The 23108-nt window shown below is 44.6% G+C and overlaps 2 protein-coding genes, 1 long non-coding RNA gene and 1 pseudogene across 3 annotated transcripts in view; 1 reads left to right on the top strand and 3 right to left on the bottom strand.

Annotated features, from left to right (window-relative positions):
- Nucleotides 1-173: 173 nt before the first annotated feature.
- LOC110364530 (uncharacterized) lies at nucleotides 174-2364 on the bottom strand. Its single transcript, XR_002423381.2, has 3 exons — nucleotides 2263-2364; nucleotides 743-778; nucleotides 174-384 (listed from the first exon to the last, which is right to left on the bottom strand). It is a non-coding gene; the product is annotated as an uncharacterized LOC110364530 (long non-coding RNA).
- Nucleotides 2365-2376: 12 nt separating this feature from the next.
- KRR1 (KRR1 small subunit processome component homolog) lies at nucleotides 2377-9623 on the top strand. Its single transcript, XM_005510237.3, has 10 exons — nucleotides 2377-2533; nucleotides 3097-3272; nucleotides 3775-3909; nucleotides 4130-4255; nucleotides 4353-4436; nucleotides 5069-5125; nucleotides 5609-5779; nucleotides 5949-6026; nucleotides 6143-6236; nucleotides 8987-9623. The coding sequence occupies exons 1-10, from the start codon at nucleotides 2440-2442 to the stop codon at nucleotides 9124-9126; spliced, it is 1155 nt and encodes a 384-aa protein (XP_005510294.1). The 5' UTR covers nucleotides 2377-2439; the 3' UTR covers nucleotides 9127-9623.
- Nucleotides 9624-12397: 2774 nt separating this feature from the next.
- Nucleotides 12398-13627, bottom strand: LOC102092919 (protein NDNF-like; annotated as a pseudogene).
- A 2940-nt stretch (nucleotides 13628-16567) lies between these two features.
- LOC102089950 (glioma pathogenesis-related protein 1) overlaps nucleotides 16568-23108 on the bottom strand; it is an 11266-nt gene continuing 4725 nt past the window's right edge. The window contains exons 2-6 of the mRNA XM_005510236.3: nucleotides 21637-21882; nucleotides 19537-19646; nucleotides 19069-19151; nucleotides 17625-17651; nucleotides 16568-17541 (exon numbers count right to left, since the gene is read on the bottom strand). Coding sequence (XP_005510293.1) covers nucleotides 17387-17541; nucleotides 17625-17651; nucleotides 19069-19151; nucleotides 19537-19646; nucleotides 21637-21882 — 621 coding nt within the window. The 3' untranslated portion in view covers nucleotides 16568-17386. The remainder of the gene's footprint in view (nucleotides 17542-17624; nucleotides 17652-19068; nucleotides 19152-19536; nucleotides 19647-21636; nucleotides 21883-23108) is intronic.

The raw sequence follows: 23108 nt of genomic DNA, 5'->3' as shown, positions 1-23108 counted from the left end.
CCTGTTTGATGCATGTGGACAGACAGAAATTAAAACAAATGGCTAAAAACATGGATCAACTTGATGGCAAACTTGCAGGTGGAAGGGATCTTGATGGGGCTGGCGCTGGGCTGGGAACGGAGCAGGCTCGGGAAGACAGCAGTCAGGTTCAGAGAAAAGTTTTTGGGGGTCAAACCTGATTTTTAACTAATATTTTATTTTTGTGTAAATCAAATGATAGTAATATCTTTCTTGTCACTATGGTAAATCACTCCGGAGTGCAGGCTTTTGTGAACAGGTCTGACGAACACCTGCCAAAGACGACGTTGTCCTGCTTCAGCGACACAGGTGTTCTTGCTCTTGAAGGTCTCTTCCAGGTCTTCACTCCATTGGCTTTTCATGGTTCTCATAAAAGAGAATGAAGGAGGCACATTACTTATTTTTTACTGAAGAAAATACCAAGGTACAAGGAGGGGGAGTGAGGAGGAATCACAGAATCTCTTCTCCCAAGAGAACCTTAAATTATGTTATTCAGCTGAATAATTAGGTCTCATCAGAAACACCTGTTTTCTTTAGTGATGAGGGCTGAAGTACTTGAAGTATTTATCAATACACTTCCACTTACACTTTGATGATGCTGGTTCTTTTTTCCTTTGTGTTGCATAATACTGATAGAAAACTCATAGCTGGAGAACATGGGTAGAAAAGATGTTTCACATGAAAAAGGAGGAAGCAAAGAAGACATTTGGTATATGCCTCTCACCTCAACTGCAGTGCTAAATTTCTTAAGAGCCTGTGCCTGTAATCAGAGTAGAGAGACAGAGTCAAGAAGGGGCTGCAGACCCACCCTCAGGAAGGGTGTGAAACCTCCAGCTGCACAACCACCCACCAGACCCTGTTGGCTGGGGACAGACCGTGCTGAGTTCACAGGAGCCACTGCTGCCCAGGCACAGACACACCCTGACATACAGCAACCCCAATGGAGAACCATGGGAATGTTCTATGCTCACAAGCACCAAGGAGATGTTTGGATGTGACACATGGCGTGCAACGCCTGCTGCCTGAGTGCAGCCACTTGCTCCATGGGACTAAGGAAAGCACTGCCCCTGCCTGGGAGGCAGAGCAGGAGCCCTGCCTGCACCGGCTTTATAGAATCCCAGAATCATTCCAGCTGCAAGAGACCCTCAAGATCATCGAGTCCAACCAAAACCTAGCTCTAGTATTAAACCATGTTCCTAAGAACCTCTATGTCTTTTAAACACCTCCAGGGATGGTGACTCCACTACTTCCCTGGGCAGCCTGTTCCAATGCCTGACAACCCCTTCCATGAAGTAATTTTTTCTAATATACAATCTAAACTTCCCCTGGTGCAACTTGCGGCTGTTTCCTCTCATCCTATAACTTCTTACTTGGGAGAAGAGACCAACACCCTCCATGCCACAACCTCCTTTCAGGGAGTTGTAGACAGCGATCAGGTCTCCCCTCAGCCTCCTTTTCTCCAGGCTAAACAGCCCCAGTTCCCTCAGCTGTTCCTCATCAGACTTGTGCTCCAGACCCCTCACCAGCTTTGTTGCCCTTCTCTGAACTCTCTCCATCACCTCAATGTCTTTCTTGTAGTGAGTGGCCCAAAACTGAACACAGGATTCAAGGTGGGGCCTCACCAGTGCCGAGTACAGAGGCACGATCAATCCTTTAGTCCTGCTGGCCACACTATTCCTGATACAAGCCAGGATGCTGTTGGCCTTTTTGGCCACCTGGGCACACTGCTGGCTCATGTTCGGCTGCTGTCAATCAACACCCCCAGATCCTTTTCCAGCAGGCACGTTCCAGCCACTCTTCCCTGAGCCTGTAGCGCTGCCTGGGGTTGTTGCGACCCAAGGGCAGGACCCCGCACTTGGCCTTGTTGAACCTCTTACAACTGGCATCAGCCCACTGATCCAGCCAGTCCAGATCCATCTGTAGAGCCTTCCCACCCTCCAGCAGATCAACACTCCCACCCAATTTGGTGTCATCTGCAAACTTACTGAGGGTGCACTCAATCCCCTCATCCAGATCATTGATAAAGGCATTAAACAGAACTGGGGCACTGGGGAACACCAGTCGTGACCAGCGACCAACTGGATTTGGCTCTGTTCACCGCAGCTCTTTGGGCCCAGCCCTCCAGCCAGATCTTTACACAGCAAAGAGGATGCCCAACCAGGCCACCAGCAGCCATCTTCTCCAGGAGAATGCCATGGGAAACAGTGACAAAGGCTTTACTTAAGTGTTAGCACACAACACCACCTTTGTGCTCCTAGGACAGCCACCCGATAGAACGTCCATTGCTCCGAACACAGAGGGAAAACCCGCCGCCCTCCAAGCCCTAGCAGCCGCTACCGCTCCCCTAAGCCCCGCCCACTGGGACTACCGCTCCCGGCGTGCACTGCGCCCTCCCTCCACCACCCGCTTCCGGCGCCGGGCATGGGGGACATGGCGGATCCTCCTGAGGCGGCCGCGGCGGGGGCGAAGCAGAAAGAAAAACAAAAACATAAGAACAAAAAGAAAGCGGCGACAGGTGGGGGGCGGAGTGAGGGTCCGTGCAGGGTTGGCAGCCGGCTCTCTGGGAGGTCCTCGGGCTGAGGATTGCCTCCCTGTGGCCGTGGGCCTGCTGCTCCGACCTGGCCCATGGGGTCCTTGCGGCTGCCTGAAACCACCGGCGGCCGGGGAGTTTGACCGCCGTTTCGTATAAGCGGAGAGACAGCGTGGGTGGGTCAGGCTGCGTCCCGGCCTGCAGGGCTGGGGTAGGAGAGGGGTGTGTGTTGGATGTGGTGCGTCTGGCCTGGCAGTGCAATGGGTGCTCCCCTCAGCCTGGGGTGACTTGTTCTTGTGTTACAGCCTGTTCAGGATGCGTATTCTAGTCGTGAAATATTTTTTGGTTTTGAAAGCTTTAAGACTTAACTTTTCTAATGTCAGATGCTAAGCAGATTCAGCAGAGTATTAAACAAAACTTCATGTCCCTGCTTTCAGTTATTGTATCTTTTGTTGTTAAAGAGAAAGAAGTAACAGTCACTGATTAAAGAGAAGGAAAAAACTTTTTCTTTTTCTTTTTTGTTTTTTCTTTTTTAATACTTAAAACAGTTGATGAATCTGAACTTCTCACTGTGCCAGATGGATGGAAAGAGCCGGCGTTTACAAGAGAAGATAATCCCAAAGGGCTGCTGGAAGAAAGCAGTTTTGCAACGTTATTCCCCAAGTATAGAGAAGCATACTTGAAAGAATGCTGGCCACTTGTCCAGAAAGCCTTGGATGAACATGTATGCATATTTCCTGATTGTGATACTATGTTTTGTCTCTTGGGAGATACAGGTGTTACTTAAGCTTATAAAAATAGTGCATGTTTCTTTTCTGATGCTGTATTTGTGTATATTTCTACTGTGCTTGTGTTTAGAAGTGGTAGTGTCTTTTTTTATCAGCATTGAAGTGGATGAGAGCCTATGTAGCCAGACTTGCAGTTCTTCACCGATGTTGTCAGCAAAGCTCCTTGGAGCAGCAGCGTCTCATCATCCAGATGCTGACAACTTTGTTGCACCAGAATTCAAAGAGACAGGGAGGTGTCTTTTGGGCCCTATGACACATATATTTAGTCTTTTTTGGTTCTGTGTGAGTTTCATGAAGCTGAAAATTAACTTTACAAATTTCGGAAAACAGATCTATATTCAGTGTGTAGTATTCTGTTTCTTAACTTCTTACTGCCAAAGATGAATTCTGAGGCTCCTATCTAGAGATTGCTTTATTATTTCTTTTCAAATATTGCAGTATGTGAATGCAACACTGGATCTAATTGAAGGAAGCATGACTGTCACTACCACTAAGAAGACTTTTGATCCATATGCAATCATCAGGGCTAGAGATTTAATAAAACTTCTGGCAAGAAGCGTTCCATTTGAACAGGTCTGTATTAAATCCTCGAAGTTTGTATCAAATTCTGTCAGAATACTTATAGTACATTTTCAAAATGTGGGATTTTCAAGTTAGTCAAGTAAAATAAAGTGGATATTTAAAGTAAATATATCTGAAAGTGAAGTGAGAATAATAAAATGCAGTATTCTCTTGACTCTTCTGAATAATACATTTGCATTGAGAATATATTGCCTGCTTCTTGTCTCCTTAGGCAGTTCGTATCCTTCAAGATGACGTTGCATGTGACATCATTAAAATAGGCTCTCTGGTGAGGAAGAGGGACACTTTTATAAAAAGAAGAGGACGACTTCTTGGTCCAAAAGGATCTACTCTGAAGGTATTTCCGATAGGTGCAGTAACCAGAAAATTCTTAGACCTAAGTTTGTGCCAGGTCTTCAGTTTACACTAATTTTTTAAATTTTTTTTTGGTGTAGGCCCTGGAACTGTTAACAAACTGTTATATTATGGTGCAAGGCAACACTGTTTCAGCTCTTGGACCCTTTAGTGGGCTAAAAGAGGTAAGGGAAGGCAGATGAGCAGTTTGGATAGTGTTTGTCTGTGCCCAGCTCAAGGGCAGACGAGAGGCAAGATCTGGCAGCCTTGAGTATCTTACTGACTTTTCAGCCATGTGTTAGTAAGCTACATTTACACAAATGTCCATAGTCTTTGCTGGTTAATTTTGTTTAGATTTTCAGATCTTTCTGTCTTTGAAGTAAAAAAGTATTTATGAAATACTTTTTTTTGTTTTTTTCAAGCAAGAATTTTTGTAGTTTCAGATAAGAGTTGTAGGAGTGAAAATACTGTGGAGATAATGATTTATAACCTTAAGGAACATATAGTGGTTTTCGTAACTATGTAGGATAAAAATGCTTGTCAAAAGCAAGAGTTTCTTACAACACTGTCAAATCCATGGTAACATGAAAGTAATGTTTGTGAGGCATGCTGGAGAAACCTGAGAATTATTAATATTTGTGAAGTGCTCTGCCTTCTAGTTAGTCATATGCATTACTGTTTTAAATCTGCCTGCTTTGGGGATGGGGGAGGAGGAAGCATGGTAGTATGCCCAGAACTTGAATTGATTGGAATATGAAATACTTGCTGAGTTTTCAGTTCTCTTTTTTTTTATTTTTCTTCTGTTAATTAAATACAGGTTAGAAAAGTTGTTCTGGACACCATGAAGAATATACATCCCATATATAACATTAAGGTTAGCATGGTCCACTGTGTATCTTTATTTACAAGAAAATACTGTTTCTTCTCAGAGAGCTGTATGTTAAAAATTTACATTTTGAAAATGTGTGTAGTGTGCTTTTTTTTTTAAAAAAAAAATAAAATCTGATATTCTCTATTTCATCAGGATATAGAGCCATTATATCCTTAACATTACCTGAGAAGACATCAAAGGAAAAATGTGTAAAAACTTTCCTCCATTTGATTATTTGCTTGATACTTTCTCATTTAGACTGGGGCACCTTGTCCAGTGCTTTCTGTCACCATTTTGATACACGTCTGTCTGTCCAGTTTGCTGTTTGTAATTAAACCCCTCTACTCGAAGTGAGAGATGGAAGGTTCAGATGTGGCATATTCACTCTGCAAAAGTTTACTAAATCTTGTGGTTTGGAGCTCTTGGCTATGACTGTAATACTCTTTTTTTTAATAACTTATTTGCGACACTTTGAAACTACTGAAGACTTTGATGATCAAGAGGGAATTAGCAAAAGATCCTGAACTGAGATCACAAAGTTGGGAAAGATTTTTGCCCAAGTTCAAGCGGAAGAACCTGAAAAAACGCAAGGAACCAAAGAAGAAAAATACTAAGAAGGAGTACACACCATTCCCACCTCCACAGCCAGAAAGCCAGGTCAGCTGCAACTTTATTTGGTTATGCAGGAATACAGCATGACTTGAAATCTCATTCTTGCTAACAAGAGATTGGGAGGCCTTTTCTGTCAAGTTTTGATTTCCTCATGCTATACATATGACTTAAATAGTACAATAATCTAAAGCTTCTCTGTATTTGTCTTGCGCAGATTGATAAAGAATTGGCAAGTGGTGAATACTTCTTGAAAGAAAGGCAGAAGAAACGGAAGAGAATGGAAGAGATAAAGGTAAAGTTATTCTAATCCACTGTTCAGTTAAAAAGCATTTCGCTGCTGATTTGGATTTTTTTTGTCCCTTTTGGCCTGCTCTTATTGATAATTCACATTTTTATTGATAACTTCAGGCAAAGCAAGCAGATGCAACCAAGAAAAGACAAGAAGAAAGAAATAAAGCTTTTATCCCACCAAAGGAAAAGCCAGTTGTGAAAACAAAGAAAGGTAATTTTTTTTCCTGTTCTAAAACCTGCTGTTAATTCCTAGGCTGACAGATTTTGCAGAGATACAGCTGTAGAAAATAAGAAAGATCATACAATATAATCCTAGTGGTTGAATCAATGCCCAGAGTTGCCAGGGACAGTAGAAAGATCATGCAGCCCATAACTCTGTACCAATAGAATGACAGTGCTCTGTAGAACACTTTCCTGATGGAGATACTGGGGACAGCCGTCTCAATTGGTTGTTCTGCCTACAGCACTTTTTGGCTTTCAGTCTTGTAGTGAAGCTGCCATAACTTTTGCGTTCAAATGCCTTTTCTGATAAGAAAAACCCAGAAGTTAATACTTACTTGAAAACTTAGACTACAAGCAAGTACTGGTATAAGATGTGGATGGACCGCAAGACAGGGACTGGGGGAGCAAAGTCCCTCCCACTGTGAGGTTCAGGTTTGTGACCACCTGAGGAACCTGAACATCCATAATTTTATAGGACCTGATGAGGTGCATCGCAGAAGCCCGAGGGAATTTGCTCATGTAGTTGACAAGCCACTCTGTGTGATATGTGAGAAGTCACAGCAGTCAGGTGAAGTTCCTGGTGACTGGAAAAAGGGAAACATCACACCCATTTTTAAAAAGGGTAGAAAGGAGCACCCCAGGAACTGCTGACCTGTCAGCTTCACCTCTATGCCTGGGGAGATCGTGGAACAGGTCCTGCTAGAACAGGGGACCACATCAGCCTCGTGGCTGCCGTCAAAGGGTTGAATGTAATTTTAAGACTGTATAAGTAGTTACATTTATACAGGCCTAAAATTGCATTCTACCCATTGAGAGCAACTGTGAGGCTGATGTGGCCCCTGGTGAAAATATGTTTGACACCCCTATCCTAGGAGCTGTGCTAAGGCACATGGAGGACAGGGAGCTGATTCAGGACAGCCAGCATGGCTTCACCAAGTTCTGCCTGACCAACCTAATGGCCTTCTACAGTGGAGTAACTGTGTCAGTGGACAAAGGGAGGACAGCACCTGCCATCTGTCTGGACTTCCGTAAAGCCTTTGACACTGCCCCCGACAACATCCTTCTCCCTAAATTGGAGAGGCATGGATTTGATGGGTGGACTGTTCAGTGGATGAGGAACTGGCCAGATGGTCGCACCCAGAGGGTAGTGATCAATGGCTCAGCATCTGGATGGACAGCAGTGACAAGTGTCCCTCAGGGGTCAGTATTGGGGCCAGTACTGTTTAATATCTTCATCAGTGACATAGACAATGGGATCATATGCACCCTCAGCAAGTTTGCAGATGGCACCAAGCTGAGTGGTGCAGTTGACACACCTGAGGGATGAAATGCCATCCAGGGGAACCTGGACAAGCTTGAGAAGTGGTCCCATGTGAATCCCATGAGGCTCAACAAGGCCACGTGCAAGGTCCTGCGCGTGGATTGGGGCAACCCTCATTATCAATACAGGCTGGGGAACGGAGGGACTGAGAGGAGCCCTGTGGAGGATGACTTGAGGGTACTGGTAGATGAAAGACTGGACACATGCCAACAGCGGGTGCTTGCAGCCCAGAAGGCAAACCGTATCTTGGGCAGCATCAAAAGGAGCATGGCCATCAGGCTAAGGGAGGTGATTCTGCCCCTCTGCTCTGCTGAGACCCCACCTGGAGTCCTGCATCCAGCTCTTGAGTCCTCAGTACAGCAAAGACATGGACCTGTTGGAGAGGGTCCAGAGGAGGCCACCAAAATGATCAGGAGGCTGGAACACCTCTCCTATGAGGACATGTTTTTTGAAAAGCATGTGGTCTGTAGTGTTGATATAGTACTTTTTTGTGATGGCAGTAAATTTTTTATAATCGTGCTATTTACTGTACTGTATCTCAAATACTGTTCTAGCTGCTGTGTGTTTTCACCTGAAATCCTTCAGTCTTCCAAGAATAAATGGCATCAATAGTTTGTGTGTAGAGAAGGAATGAGATCCAAAGAGAACAGCTGGTACCCAGCTGTAGAAATTAACTGTGTGAGGTAGGAGAGTTAGATCCGAACTCATGACTTGTCCCATAAGACAAAATACCATCACCTAAAGGAACAAAAGAGTAGGTAATTCATGTTGCTCAGCATTAAGTGTTTAACTGAAGTACTTTGGCACTGCCTGTAGAAGTCTTTTATAAAGGTCTTCATGTAGGGATCAAAGGTCTGTATCATATTCCTCCAGCCCACCCTTCCCCATCCTGTTTCCAACAGTTAATGGATGGCCAGGCAGAGAGTATAAGGATGGGACAGGCATGTTTGGGATTTTACCACCTTAGTTACTTGCAGAAAAACAAAATGCCATGAAAGTTGCTCTGGCTATACCAACTTAATAATTCCTTTCTTCTCTTCTTACATGACACCAACCAAACCAATAGGGCCTATGTCTAAGAGAGTGTGTACATATTAATATTGGAGGAGTACGTCTGTGGTCTGAGGCATGGGTGATAATGGTTTGTGTGTATGCAGAGTGCGGCTTCTGTGTTCAAATGCAGTTGTATAGGATTTTTTTATATGAATGTTCTCATTCGACTTCTGCTGAAAGAGCTTTGTGGATAATACGAGTTTCAACAAAATTGATTTTTAGAATAGTTGATAAAATCATTAGTAAACATAAAATGCCACAGCATGCAGTTTACTAGGTCATCATATGAAGTCATCTTGTTGATGGTTAAAATTTAGAACAAGTAAAATTAATGTATGTTATCTTTGTATTTTTTTACCATGTAGCCTCCACTGAGAAAAAAGTTGATATTGAAGCCATCAAGGAAAAGGTAAAGAATGCAAAGAAGAAGAAATTAGGAGCACTTCCTGTGGAACAAGTCAAGTTAAAAATGGCAGCAGATGAAAAGAAAAAAAAGAAAAAGTAATTCACCACCCAAGATGCTCATTTGTCTCCTACATTAATGAACATTTTCATACTTGGAGGATTTGAGGCTTCTTGCTGTCAGTGTAATGTGGACAAGAAAAGACTGGGTAGAAAGATTATTCTCTTTTCCTAAGTACGTTTTAATAGGTGGACCTGAAGCAGCTGTGCAAAATTGTGAAAGTTGGTGAAGAAAATTTGTGCTGCTGTGTTGTTTGAGAAAATAAAAGCATGTACTTGGATAATATCTATCTGCCTAAAGAGGTTTCGTAATAGAAACATTTAGGAGTATGCGGGATGTTAAATATTAACATCAGAGAACTCAGTGGGAGTTTAAGGTAACTCTTCTGTGAAAGACAACCAAACCACATGCAGCCTCACTTGTGGTGATAACTTTTGCAGACAGGGCAAGATTTATTACTATATTATGCTTTTGTTTCTGTAAAAGCTGATTATTTTTGTGTCTGTTGTCTTGTTAATAAACTATTTTAATACATTGTTCTTAAGTCCTCTAATTACTCGTCTGCTGCACAACTTGTGTCTTCTTTTCCAGTGGTTGAGGCTGCTGAAGCATCTCCTATGTGATCTGATGAGGTCCAGGTGGTGACAATTGCCATTTACACCTTCTTTGTCACCTGCCTGATCAGATGGCTGTTCCTGGAGCTGGCTGAGGGCTACACAGGGCATGAGCTGGACCTGGGGGTCCCTGTCTTCACCTTCCTGCAGTTCTTCTATGTGGGGTGAGGGAGGGACATGAGGGGGGTCTGGGCACAGGCTGGGGCCCAGGGGACACGGTGGCCCTGCCACAGATGCCCAAGCAGCTCCCCAACCCCTTCAGGGAGGATGACCATGACCTAAAAACCACAGCGCTGGTTGACTGCAGCTCCAGGTAGCCACGCAAGTGTCTGGGAGGAGGGGGCTAATGTGGGGGAACCAAAGTTCAGGGTCACAGGGTTGTGGGGGAGAAGATAAAGGGGGAAACACTGGGGGGGGGAGGAATTTGATGTGACACCAGGTCGTAACAATGTTGGGTGGAAACAAAGTTCGGGGTCATGGGGGTGGGCAAATGATGAGGACACCGGGGGGAAGGGATTTGATGTGACACAGGGCAGAACCAAAGTTTAGGGGCACGGGGGAGAAGGTAAAGGAGGGGACACGGCTGGAAGGGATGCGATGTGATACAATGCAGAACCAATGCTGGGCGGAACCAAAGTTCAGGGTCACTTGGGCGGGAAGGAAGGCAAAGGAAGGAAAACAGGGGAAAGGATTCGATGTGACACGGATCGGAACTAAAGTTGGGTGGAACCACATTTCAGGGTCACGGGGGCGGGGGGGGGGGAACTAAAGGAGTGGACACCGGGGGAGGGATTCGATGTGACATGGGTCGGAGCTAAAGTTGGGCGGAACCAAATTTCAGACTCACGGGGGTAGGAAAGTATAGGAGGGCGCCCCCCGGGGCGGGGTTGAAGCAGGTGTGTGTAACTGGTTTGTGCGGGAGTGCACACTCCTGTGAGCGGCTTTTCTGTTTCTGGTGTGAGCTGGCGGGTGAGCGTTGTTCCTATGGCACGTTTGGTTGGTGAGGGTCCACTGCGACGTGCAGGTCCCACCAGAAACCCGAACCTCAGGTGACTCCGCTGTGCGGGCGCTGAGGGCGGCCCGGTGTCTCGGGGAGAATGAAAGACCCTTTGTGCCGTGTGTGTGCGTGTGTGCCTCCTTTGAAATAAACACGTGCTGCCCAGTGTTTCCGCATTAGGTATCGCACCTGCTGGGGTGAGTCCTCCCCGCGGCTCGCGGTCGGTTCCATCACGTCGCCGAAAAGAAATATTATTTAGGAGTCAGCAATGACTAAAAGTAATTGCAGCCATTACTTAACGAATAGGATTTAGTGCGCGACCCGAGCTCCGGAACTGCACGGGCGCCGAATACGGGCGGCCAAGGAGCCCAGCGGCTCAGCCACGGGGCGGGGCGGGGGCGGAACCACGTAAAGGGGGCGTGGCAGGGGCGGGGGCACAGGGCGGAGACAGACTGCAGGGGCTGGGCCGTGGGGCAGAGCCACGGGGCGGGGGCGGGGCCACAGAGGGGGCGAGGCCACAGAGGGGGCGGGGCCACAGAGGGGGCGGGGCCACGGGGGGCGGCCCAGGCTTTTCTGGGAGATGCTGTGGGGTTTGGTTCTTTTCAGCCTTTGGTGAAACGATGAAAACTAGAGTTCAACATGGGACTCTCTGCACGCTTTCCCCCGCTTCCTCCCTTTAACCCCAGATACCATCACATTTCTATCCATACTGAGCACATAGGAAGAGAAATAAAGTCCCGAAAAATGACTTCTAGGAATCTGTACCACACCATGGGAATCATGCTGGAAGCAGGAGTGACAACAACAGTCAGTAACAGGCTTTATTCAGGGGATTTCAAGATAAATGTCAGCCAAAACATGAATGCTCATGTAATTCAGGGCCTTGGGCCAGATCATGTTCTCTCCCCTTTTCTTCCATTGCGCAGATGCACCCTGCAATCCCTTCTTTCACAAGTCTCCTCCCATTCTCAATACAATCACTGCTCCAGAACTGGAGTCCACGTCGCAGCACTTGGGAAACTCTCCTCTGGCCTCTCCTTTTTCAAGCCACTGGCCTCAGGGTTCCCACCTCAGGGTTCCAGTGCCTCAACAGACAGACCTCATTGGAGGAGACCTTGCCTGGCGTCCAAGTGCTATTCGGTTGGTGCAAAAGTAATTGTGGTGTTGGACTGTGCATTTTCAGTCATTAGAACTAGGCTCAAACACATCTTTATTCATCAAAATAGGAACCATTACAATCAACACAGTTTTGCCAACAAATAACAACTTTGTTTATTCCTGTAGCATAAAAATCTATGCTTGGGGATTCTATGAATCAGGATTGCTTTGCATCTGGACAATTGGAAGGGTTGTAGACTTCTTCAAGTCCACCACTATGAACACCAGAAAAGAGAGAATAAGAATTTTAACTTTGATTCCAAGTTTTCAGCCCTAACTTTTGCGCAAAGTTTACCAAATTCATAACTATTTGCTACCTGTCTAAAATCTGTTACTACTACTTGAATGACACGGCAGCTTTGAGACCTGGAATACCTTCTGATAACTTAAAACTTTCTTTTAAAATTTCTTAATAGTTTACAATCATAGAAACATAAACATTTAAACCAAGACTCTTTAAAACAGTTTACAGAAATCCTGCCATGTATGTGAAGAAAATGAGTGTATGTCTGTGTGCTTGGTTTATGAATAACAAGGTGGGCGAATTATTTATCTCAGCCTTTTAAGTATGAAATAATTTAGAAGCAGTTCATGTAATATGGATGCAAAGGAGTGCAAGTTCCTTTGGGATTTCCTCCTACCTTGGAGCTCTACTGAGCATCACATGTGGGTCACTGGACACATGGTAACACCATTGCCAGATGCTATCAGAGAGCACCAGCCTCAGTTCCTCCAAACAATTACTTATGTAAACATAAATATACAAGTCGTTACCTTTTCTATACAGTACAGATACAGGTCACAACTCCTCAGCTGTGCAATTAGTCAGTCTGTATACCTGGAAGGATAATGTTCATATCAGGGTTCCATATATTTCAGTGTACAAGGGCACTAACAAAACTTCGTCGTTTTCACCAGTCTGCTCCGATGTTTCACAGGGTGTCCACTGTACCCTATCATGTAAATGTCCAGCAGGTAGGACTTGCTGGGCTGCAGGCCTTTGGTTGTCTCTGTGGTCACTGCTTTCTGGGTGTTCTGGCTGTGGATATTTACAGAGAACCTTTTCCCATTTCTTCCTTTTATCTGGACCCAAGCACTGGTTCTGCTCTGTTTTCTTCTGCTCTTAATTGTAATTGTCACCAACTTCCCTTTTGTAGATGCAGAATTTGTTTCTCTCCTGCGTCCCCAGCCATGCCACTGTGACTGAAGAACGTGTGTGGAGTTTGTCAAAGGTCTTGATTCATGTATCTTCAGGAAGGGAACAACTGCTTGCTGGGCCTTGTGGTAGACAGGACCTTCAGCAGAGAAGCACCTTTTTTGCTTCCTTTCAGCCTAATGAGATACTTAGCTTTTGCTTTTCCTCAAAGCTGGGACTGCTGCACACCCTCCACATTACAGACAAGAGAAGCTTTCCATCTCTTCTCACTTGGATCTGAACAGCATCCAGGCATGAATGAACAGAGAAGGTGACTTTTTGGTGAGATGAAACAGGACCAAACCATAGAAATTTGGCTCACTTTCTCTTGATGAATACGTCTGTAACTTTGCTGTGTTTCAGTTCAACTGTTTTCTGTTCAGCCTCCTCCTTTGTTGTGGTGAAGGTGCCAATATACATGGTGCTCATGTTAGTGTTGGTGTTTATTGCAAACATATCAAAGTAGTGCTGCGTATTGGGCTTCGGGTCAGACACTGTGAAGAAGTTCTTGTTCCTGATACAAACTTCACGCATGTCAGCTCTTGGCTTTGAGGACAATTGCCGCTCAAACTTTGATGATTACTTTATTAATATATACACTTGAATTGTGCTTTTTAAATTTAGGACCCACAGCGGAGGCATCGGTATAGGTTTAGCATCAGATCTCTATCTGTACTAAAACTTTTAACAAACTTCAGGGAGTCTTGTTGTTGTAGGAAAATAGGAAATTAGGATTTTAGGCCTATATCAGTGTTTTAAGCTGTGCTGCTAAGGCTGAAAGTCTCAGCTTGTCCCCTGTATAGTCCTTACCCAGAACCACGAGCATGGTTACCTTATGCTTGCTTTGTACCCTTAGTTAAGACATTGATAAATGCTATTCTTAGGGTTGCTGATTTCTATGCTAGACTGATGAACTATGGATAACAAATGAGACAGGTGGAACTTCAAAAGAAGCTAGCCCTGCGACCCAATGACCTTTCGTTCGGTACTTGCCAAGAAAGAAGAAGTGGAACCCGCAGACCACTGGAACGGAAGGAACCTGAGGATATCGACAGTGATAGATATCGACAGTGATAGACAGTGATAAATTTTGTTTAGTTGCATAATACCTGTTAGAACCCTATATAATGACTAGTTATACTGCTGTATGATTGTCACTCTCTGAGGAGGTGACCCAACGCTGCTGTTCCTGTGAATCTTCTACAATAAATACTGCTCAGAGTAACCCACAAGAGTTCAAATCTCTACCCAGCGCCTACCTACGACCTTTTTTCACTTGTCTTTCTGTTGTTATGGAGCGAAAAGGCTTTGGATTGTGTTTAGTCTTTTTGTCTTGTTATGGTTGACAGGTCTCAGGGATTGTTGGCTGGGCATTTATTTACTTGAAATGGAAAATCAAGAAAGCCTACTCATATTCCTGAATGTAAGTTAAACCAAGGGATTTGTCTGATTAAGAGTCCATATCTGACTGGTGACTGCCTGCATGACTCAATGTTGGTACTTTTTGCATCTGTTTTCTCAGATAATATAACTATACAGTTATAACACTTGTATAAAAAGTAAAGAATAGAAAACAAAGAGGATTTGGAAGGGTGAAAAAGGGTTTTTTTGTATTTTCAGAACAGCTTGAACTATTGCAAATTATCTCCTTAAACTGATGTTAGAGTTTACAGAAGTACCCCAAAGGCTGTATTTATATATCAGTGTTTTGCATTCATCATATGGAATTCATGGGCGTTTATGCCATGAGATAAGTGTGGACAACTCAAAGTGGTTTGATCATCAGGAGTTAAATATCTGGGTTTTTTAATGTCCTTAAGATGAGATGCAGTAGTTGTTTAGCTTTTTTTGTTTGAAAGATACCGTGTTGTAAAGTTTTGTGATTTTTTTTCCCTTAAGCCCTAGTGATTTACAGAGTTTTTAATGAAGCTTTTTCTAGGGTATTTCCTTAGAGCTGCTGAAGTATACAGTTAAATGACAGTGCTGTGAACGTTTTGAACTTCAAGGGCTCTGTGTTCGTTCTGTTTACTCTCCTGGAGACCAAGCATTGATTAAACTAAGCAGGGGAGAATTCCTGCTGAGCTCATATTTGCCCCTGGACACAACAGCATGTGCTCTTTTCTCTCCTGCATTTCTCTTTGCAGTGGTAGGATCTAACTGCACATGCCTGCAGATGCTGTGCTGGGGTGGCAGCCCTAGGCAAGAGAGCGTACTCAGAGTTAGTCCTGCTGCCCGTGTGCCGCTTGCCATCCCATTTTCAGATGAAAAAGATGAGAGGAAATGGGTACAAGTTACTCATGAGGATATTCTGATTGGACACAAGAGGGAAATTTTTCACAGTGAGAACAATCAGCCATTGGGATAATCTCCCCAGGGAAGCGGTAGAATCCCCAACAAGGGACATTTTTAAGATTCAGCTGGACAGGGTGCTGGGTCATCTTGTCTAGAATGTGCTTTTGCCAAGAAAGGTTGGACCAGATGATCCTTGTGGTCCCTTCCAACCTGATCCCTTCCAACCTGATTCATGTATCATAGAATCATGATACATGATTCTATGATACATGAAGCTTGAGGCTTTGGTCTTGCACAAGAGTGGCAAAAAGACAAGGGAGGAGGAAAAAAGCCTCTCTTTTTAACAGATAGACTGATGGCCTTGCTTTTGCAATGTTTGTTGGTTTTTGTTTGTTTTAAACAACCTAATCTGCCTAGTTTGGGAGACAGAACTGAACTTGGCTCTCTCACAAGTAAGCCAGCATGGGTACTGGGCCCTTGTCACTGAAGTGTGGAAAAGAAACTGCTCATCTCCTGTCTGCGAGTGTGATGTCTTGGCTACAGAAACTCTGGTAGCCAAGAAACTAAATATAAAGATATACGAAGAGCAAAGATATATCAAGGTCAAAATTCAGAATTTTGTCCCCAGCCATATTTGCACTTTGAAAAATGATTTATTCAGGGAATGCTGTGGTTCTGAGATGAGTCTACTGCAAGCAGTTAACTACCTGGAAGAGTAACATGAGAAACTTTGGGTCTCAGTTCCAGTGTTTTCAGTTCAGAACCCCCCCAGCAGTGGGGTCAGGACTGGGTATGCAGAAACACTGACAGCTACCACAGGGGCAGAACTGCAGAAACAAGCGTCAAGGGGAACTCCCCAGCTTCTTTACAGCACTGTGTGCTTGTGCCCTGTGGCAGGGCAGGATGCAGAGGCATCTAAACCCACCTCTGAATAAATACAGATCGCTATGGTCCAGATATGAGCTTGTGCAGCTCTGCTCACTCCAGCCTCCTGCTGCTTTCTGCCTGCTCCAGATGTGCAGGTTCTGGGAGACTCAGCCCCTGGCAGCTGTTAAGCCAAACGCATACCTACGGGCACAGCATGATTTTATTTGGAGATTTATGCCATCTTTCCCAGCATTATGTTTCTCAGCATTGTACAGGTTGGAGCTGAATGTGAAGGTTTTTTTGTGCACCAGCAGTTAAGCTTTAGGTCATGTAGCAAATACACAATTGCTGTACATGGGAAGCGGGTAATAATGATTTATTGTTTGAAACAGCATCCAAAAACTCTTATGCTCGGAAAAAAACCAAAACAAAATAAAATAAAACAAAACACAAAATCAAAACCAAAACCACAAAAAACCCCAAACAAACAAAACAAAACCAAAAACAAACAAGCAAAAAAACCCAAAACAAACAAACAAAAAAAACTATAAAAGAAACAAACCACAAAAGACTGCAGTGATAAATAATCATGTATAAACACAAGTGAAACTATGTGTTGGCACAGGCGATGTGTTTAAAACCAAATTCCAAGCAAAAAGAAGTACCAATGGCCCCAGTACACTGCAAGACTGGGAAACACACTGCCTGCCCCAGGATGCGAATGTCAGAGCTCACAGTGGTCCATAAATTCTTTAAAAAAAATGCTTAAATGAAAAACCTCTCGAGGCTACTCTGTATCTTGCGGGGGAGTGACTGAGGAAAGAGTGCAGTAGGAGCAAGAGGTGCATGATCTGCCTGGGGCCTCAGCCACCCCTGCAGCCCTTCCTGAGCAAGTGTGGCAGGCAGCTGCCTGCACCTTGGTGTGCTGCCTGGGCAGCATGCTCCCATATCCACCGGATCCCATTCACACCACTCGCTTTGAAAACGCACACGGGTAATTTAAAACCAGTTCCTTTACTGGGCAATGAGGAAGTTCTCCTAGCTGCCGCCTGCAACCAAGATGGTATGTCTGTACTCCTAAATCAAACGATGTCTTTACCAATCTTTGTGTTGCCAGTAATTTATCTGGAAGGAAGGGATGAGTTGATTCAAGGGCTCTCGTGGTCTTCTGCATATGTGTCACTCACTGGCAGGTGCTACAGGCCAGCGTTTTGGTAGCAGCCAGGTGGCCAGAATTGTCAGGATAAGGAGTAACAGCCTTAAAACAACAACACTGATGCAGTACTTGTCACATGCAGATTTGCTGTCCCACTCTGGGTACCAGTTGGAATAACCTATGAACAAAACAAGTTACTTGTTTTCAAGTATAACTGCACCAAGGGCAACAAATGGAAATAGTAATTCTGGTGGTACTTACTAGTGACTTTGTCACGTTCCGCATTTCCTAGAGAGAGAAAAGAAGTACACATAAGCAGACTTACATGTTATAAACAATTTGAGTCTAAGCCAAAGGGAATGAAGGGTAAGCCTCAGGATGGCCTTAGAAATGCAGCTATGGGAGCTGTGTTTCTTTTCAGGAAGAAGCAAAGACCCACTGGCTTTGGGAGAACCCTGTGGTCGTTCTTGGGGCTTTGCTGGAGAGTTCTTGATCACATCGTGTTGACTTGGCCTCAAGTTGTACCAGGGGAGGTTTATATTGTATATTAAGAAACATTTCTTCATGGAAAGGGTTGTCAGGCATTGGAACATGCTGCCCAGGGAAGTGGTTGAGCCACCATCCCTGAAGGTGTTTAAAAGATGTATAGACGAGGTTCTTAGGGACATGGTTTAGTGCCAGAGTTTGGTTAATGGTTGGACTCAATGATCTTGAGGATCTCTTCCAACCAAAATGATTCTATGATTCTATGATGCTATGACTTCTCCTCCCACCAGTGGCTGGCATGGAGAGGACTCACTTCCCCAGGTGTGCTTCCCAAAATCATTTTGGCTTTTGCCCAGTGCTTTGCCTTTAAGATCCTTGGCCTGTGGCTAACATTAAACAGTCCCGTGTGTCAGGGACTCTCTCTTGTTCCTGCATTGCTGGTGTTTTAACACCACATTCCTGCTCCATTAGTTGACCTGGGGCCAAGTGCTAGGCAGAAGTGTGACCATACCCTCACCCTCCCCAGGGATGTCCACAGTACAGTGCCCTGTCTTTCTTATGGGAATTACAGAAGGTCTCCTCCCCGCCTGACTCCATCCATCCACTGCAAAGCCAAGCGCAGGAGAATCAGGTGGGCTGCCAGGGTCTCAGGCTGAGCACCATGTCCCTGTGAAGGGCTCTCACGTGCCAGCCTGGCTCTCTCCCGGTGCTTAGGGGAAAGCAGATGGCCTTGCTGATGTTCACTGGAGCAAGCAGCTTTGGCAGGACCATGGCAGCTCTCCTCTCCATTCCTGCAGCGCACAGCATGGGCAAGGCTGGCTTGGACCTGCACCAGCTTACACTGAAGATCATGCACCAGGTAGCAAACTGGAACCCCTGGGAGGGGACGTGGACTCCCTTCTGTGCTTCCCATTTCTGCTAGCAGTAACTTCTGGCAGGGATAATGACACCTTAAACTGGAGCCACTATATCTCCTGTATCATACTCTCCAGCACCCAAAGAGCAAACCCAATGCATCACTCCCCAAAATAGAAAACAGGCTCTTGGTGGCCTCGTCCCCTCTCTTTGTGCATCACTGCTCACTTGGCTTCTGGCTGCAGTTTTTCGGACTATATTTAGGAACAGGAGAGTGCTGTGCCTGCCACCTGCCAGTATCTTTAGTGTGCTTCTTCCCTTTCTACATGTACTTGGGGAGGAGAGCTGGTTGTCTGCTACTTACTACACAACCGGCTGGCACACTGCTCGCCGTTGCAGTCGTTGCACGCTGCTCCCGTCTTGTATGGGTGCCCTGGGTAATTCCCGCTGCAAAGGAAAGTAACACTGCTCTCAAACCACCCTTGGGATGAGAACCTTAATACCTGCTGCTAATTAGTTTTTAACCTGGGCTCTGTTTCACTTGTGTTGATAAGGAGATGGTTTTTGGATGGTCCCTGTCTGAGTGCCCTGTGCCCAAGATAGGCAGCAAAGCAGGAGAGGTTGAGTGTAATTGGGCACCCTGTTTAGAAACCTGGAGACAGCAGTATTGCTAACCTGGGAATTAAAATAGTCTCAACTCTGGATAATTTGTGTGTGTGGAGACTGTGGGCTCTCAAAAAACACAGATAGACTGATCTAATAAAGTTGCATGCTGTGAGAAGGAAGGAGTAGAACCCAAATCCTGTGAAATATTTGTAGTGAAAAACCTTACGCCGGCCCGTAGTTGCAGATGAAGTGTGCTGCATTGGTTATGGAGATGTCTGCCATCTTGGGACAGAAGTGGACAGCACAGCCAACCTTGTAGCTTGTAGCCCAAACAATCTGCAAAAACAGATGGGTACATTGGTGACAAAAGCTTTGCTTTAGCATCTGAAGCATTAGAGAGAAAACCTTCTCTCCTGTTTCACAACAACAAATTGGCTGAGGAACACTCCTTGGGCAAGCTTCATGGGGGAAAGCATCACTGATGGATCTTGAAATCATAGTTTATTCTGAAAAATGCTGTGTTATTTTGCCCATTTTATCAGATATTTGTAAAAATTACTCTGAAAGAAGGAATAACTGGCTGTAACAGGTAGTTTTCCTTTCTTGCAAAGATGAAGTTAATCTCCTTTGCTTCAAGGTAATCTATTAGCTTTCTGTCTTTCCTGCTGGGGGAGATCAGATCAAATCTGTGCAGAAAAGGCTGAATGATCTGCTACAGCTCTGAAGAGGGCTGATTTCCCCTGTACTAAATCCAGCAGGGAAACATGGACAGATTGCTGGAAGGCACTGGTGTTTTGGAAGGAGCAGGGAGAAGGAGCATGTCTGGGCTATTTTCCTGCTTTTTAGCATCACAGCCATAACTAAGAAAATCTAGAGGCAAGTGCATTACACCATCTATTAATTCTCTGTCTACCAGAAGCCATTGGTTTGATTCTGCATCCTATATTCAGCTCAGAGATTTCAGTGCTGCCAAATGCTGCAGTCCTGGAAAAATAAACCCTGTGAGAGAGGGGAGATGGGAGAACAGTGGTACCTGATGGTGATACAACAGCAGTCATGACTAACTATGTGAGAGATGTGGAGAGATCCTGGCAGCACAGGAGATGAAGAAACACAGTTGTACCTCCACCGCCTCAAAGGTGAGGCCTGGCCCTTTCTGTTTCTGCCAGTTCTGGGAAAAGGGGACAACCCTCAGGCTCCTGAGGGTGTTCTCAGTGCAGCAGCAGGGCAGACAACTGGATCCCGAAGGACAGTAAAGGACCAAATTACAGGATCCTCACCATCCCAGGTGGCCACTGGCTGAGGCATCTGCTGGGGATGTGATTCTAGTATCTACAGTAATCAGTAATTGTACCCAGGGGGAAACTTCTCCATGGCTCGGAAGAAAGAAAAGGAGCAAGGGGTTCCCTGGAGGTGCAAACCCAAGGATGGCTCCCAAAGCTGGCAGATATACAACTTCTAGTTACAGTCACTACCACTGCTGACTCCAAGTGAGAATAACCTTATTTTCTCATTCTTCCCCATGCAACTGCCTGAGATGCTTCTCTACAAACAGTATGGTAAACACCACTGCACCTTAGTGCCAGGTGAGGTATGTTTCACTGCAGTTTCCAGATGCTGACTCCTGCCATGTCCTTGTGAGCAAGGTCAAAAAGCAACATCCTGCATCCAAATATCTTCTCTGCATGTGTTGCATGTGTTGTTCAGATACCACACCAGCTTCAGCTCATCTCTTCAAGTCCTAAATGCAAATGTGTATCTCCACAGAAAATATTAAATAGCCTCAGGCTGAAATATAATCCCTAGAGTCACTGTTACAAGCCATCTTGCTCTCCCATAGCTGTGGCTAGTGACTAGGGCATGGCAGTGACACTCCTCTCCCTCACTTTGGCTTCTTTGGAAATTGTGGATGGGAAAAATTGCACACGTGATGCTTGCAGAGCTGCAGCCACCTCTTTACATGCTGGTATTTGCCCAGCCCTTGGTATGTGGATGCTACCTGCCAGAGCTAGAGCCTCATCCCACCACGCGCTGCAGCTCATAGCCATTGCCTTGCCTGTTTTTTGGCCACAGCTTGGCTAAATCTGACTGCATGATGGCTGTCCTGTTTTCTTCCTGGAAGCAAATTGCAACTGACATAAAAATAATAATGCAGTGCTCTTTTCCTCCCTAAAATGGGAACATGAGAGCATCTTGTGCACACAGGCATAAAATAAAACTGCAGCACTTGAAAACCAGTTCATTGAATCTTCAATAGAAATCTAGAGTTTCTGTGTCAAAATGGTAATACCAGTTCATGGTTTAGATGGAGAAATGCAATGCCTACCTGTGTATAGTGGCCGCATACTCCTCTGCACTTCTCAGTGGCGTAATCGTAGGCGCTGACCTCTTTGTACCAAGTGGAGATGGCTCCTTGCACAGTAAAAACAGAAAGTGTGCCAGTCCAGAGGTTTTCTCCAACAGGGGTAAATTTGGGGTGAGCCTGCCCTGGTTCTCTGAGGTGCGGATTATGTTTAAACAGGCATTTCTTTGCCCAAGCTTTCGCTGTCTTTGCCAAATCTGGATCCCAGCTCTGCAAAATAAAGGCAACTAAAGATTGCTTTGGTATCTTAAAAATGCAGTTATTTAGAGTAATTTTTGGGCGAAGCTGGATCTCAGTATTGCATGTGCTTCAGGTTTGTTTGTTTTTTGCTTCTGCTGAGATACACAGAGTTACATGGTAAATGGACTTGTAGGATCATTTATAATTTGAAATTAGTTACTCATAAAACTTGAGGAAGTTTTAAGGGTGGTGAGTGATCTTGGTTGACTGGTTGGTTGGACACCGAGAGCTGTATGTCAGTCAAAAATAGTGTTTGGGGTGCAATCTGCATTTCCAGGCTGTGCCAGACATGAGAGAATGTTAATGTAATTTAAACAGTGAATTTACAGGAAATCTGGAGACTGAGGGATATGCTTACTTTACCAATCAGACTAGAGTCTTGGGCAGCCTCATGCATGGACGCCACTGTTTGCAGGTCAGCTCAGAAGCACACTGGGATTTTTGGGACAGTTTAAACTCAGCCCCTGTGGAGATGCACTCACTCATCCAATGACAGCGCCTTGGTTTGCATCTTTGTATTTGGTGGCTTCAAATGCTAGTATTGAGTTTGCATGTATGGAATCACTCTTTCACTTGCTATTCAATCCTACAGAAAGTGATTAATTAAGGAACTGAGTTGTATAAACGTCTTTTGTTTGCACTGGAGGTGGTGTCTGGTTTTGCTAGATTTTCTTTGGCACACAATGTGATTGAGCAAATACAATAACGTACCTCCCAGAAAACGCAGTACCATGAGTGTATGGCTCTAGTTCTAATTACACTTTGTGCCATGTAAATTAAGTTGTTCAGCACTGCTGAACTACTTTGGATTAGACTTTAAAAAAAACAACTTTTATTTGTCCTTTTCTATACGGATTAAAATATCTCAGTTGCATCTGCAAACATAGAATCACTAGAGAAATTGTTCTGAATGGATCAGTAATAGTGACTAAGGAAAAGGTGTTTTTTAGTTTTTATGGCTATGCTTTACATAATATAACTTTTGTACCTTAGATAAATCTGAAACAATTTGTGTATGGTTTGTGTTGCCAACAACTAATTAAAAATTGCAAGATCATACCAAAATACATCTACAGAGATCTGAAAAGATTTTTGTAACCTATGTCTTCCATTTCTTCCTATGGCTAACATTTGGTGGGGGGGAGGTGTGTATTTGCCCACAAAAACTAACACATAAATAATTTGCCTAGGAACAC

The sequence above is a fragment of the Columba livia genome, chromosome 1 (assembly GCF_036013475.1).
Source record: "Columba livia isolate bColLiv1 breed racing homer chromosome 1, bColLiv1.pat.W.v2, whole genome shotgun sequence".
Taxonomy (NCBI): Eukaryota; Metazoa; Chordata; class Aves; order Columbiformes; family Columbidae; genus Columba; species Columba livia.
This window is presented reverse-complemented; position numbering and strand designations above follow the sequence as displayed.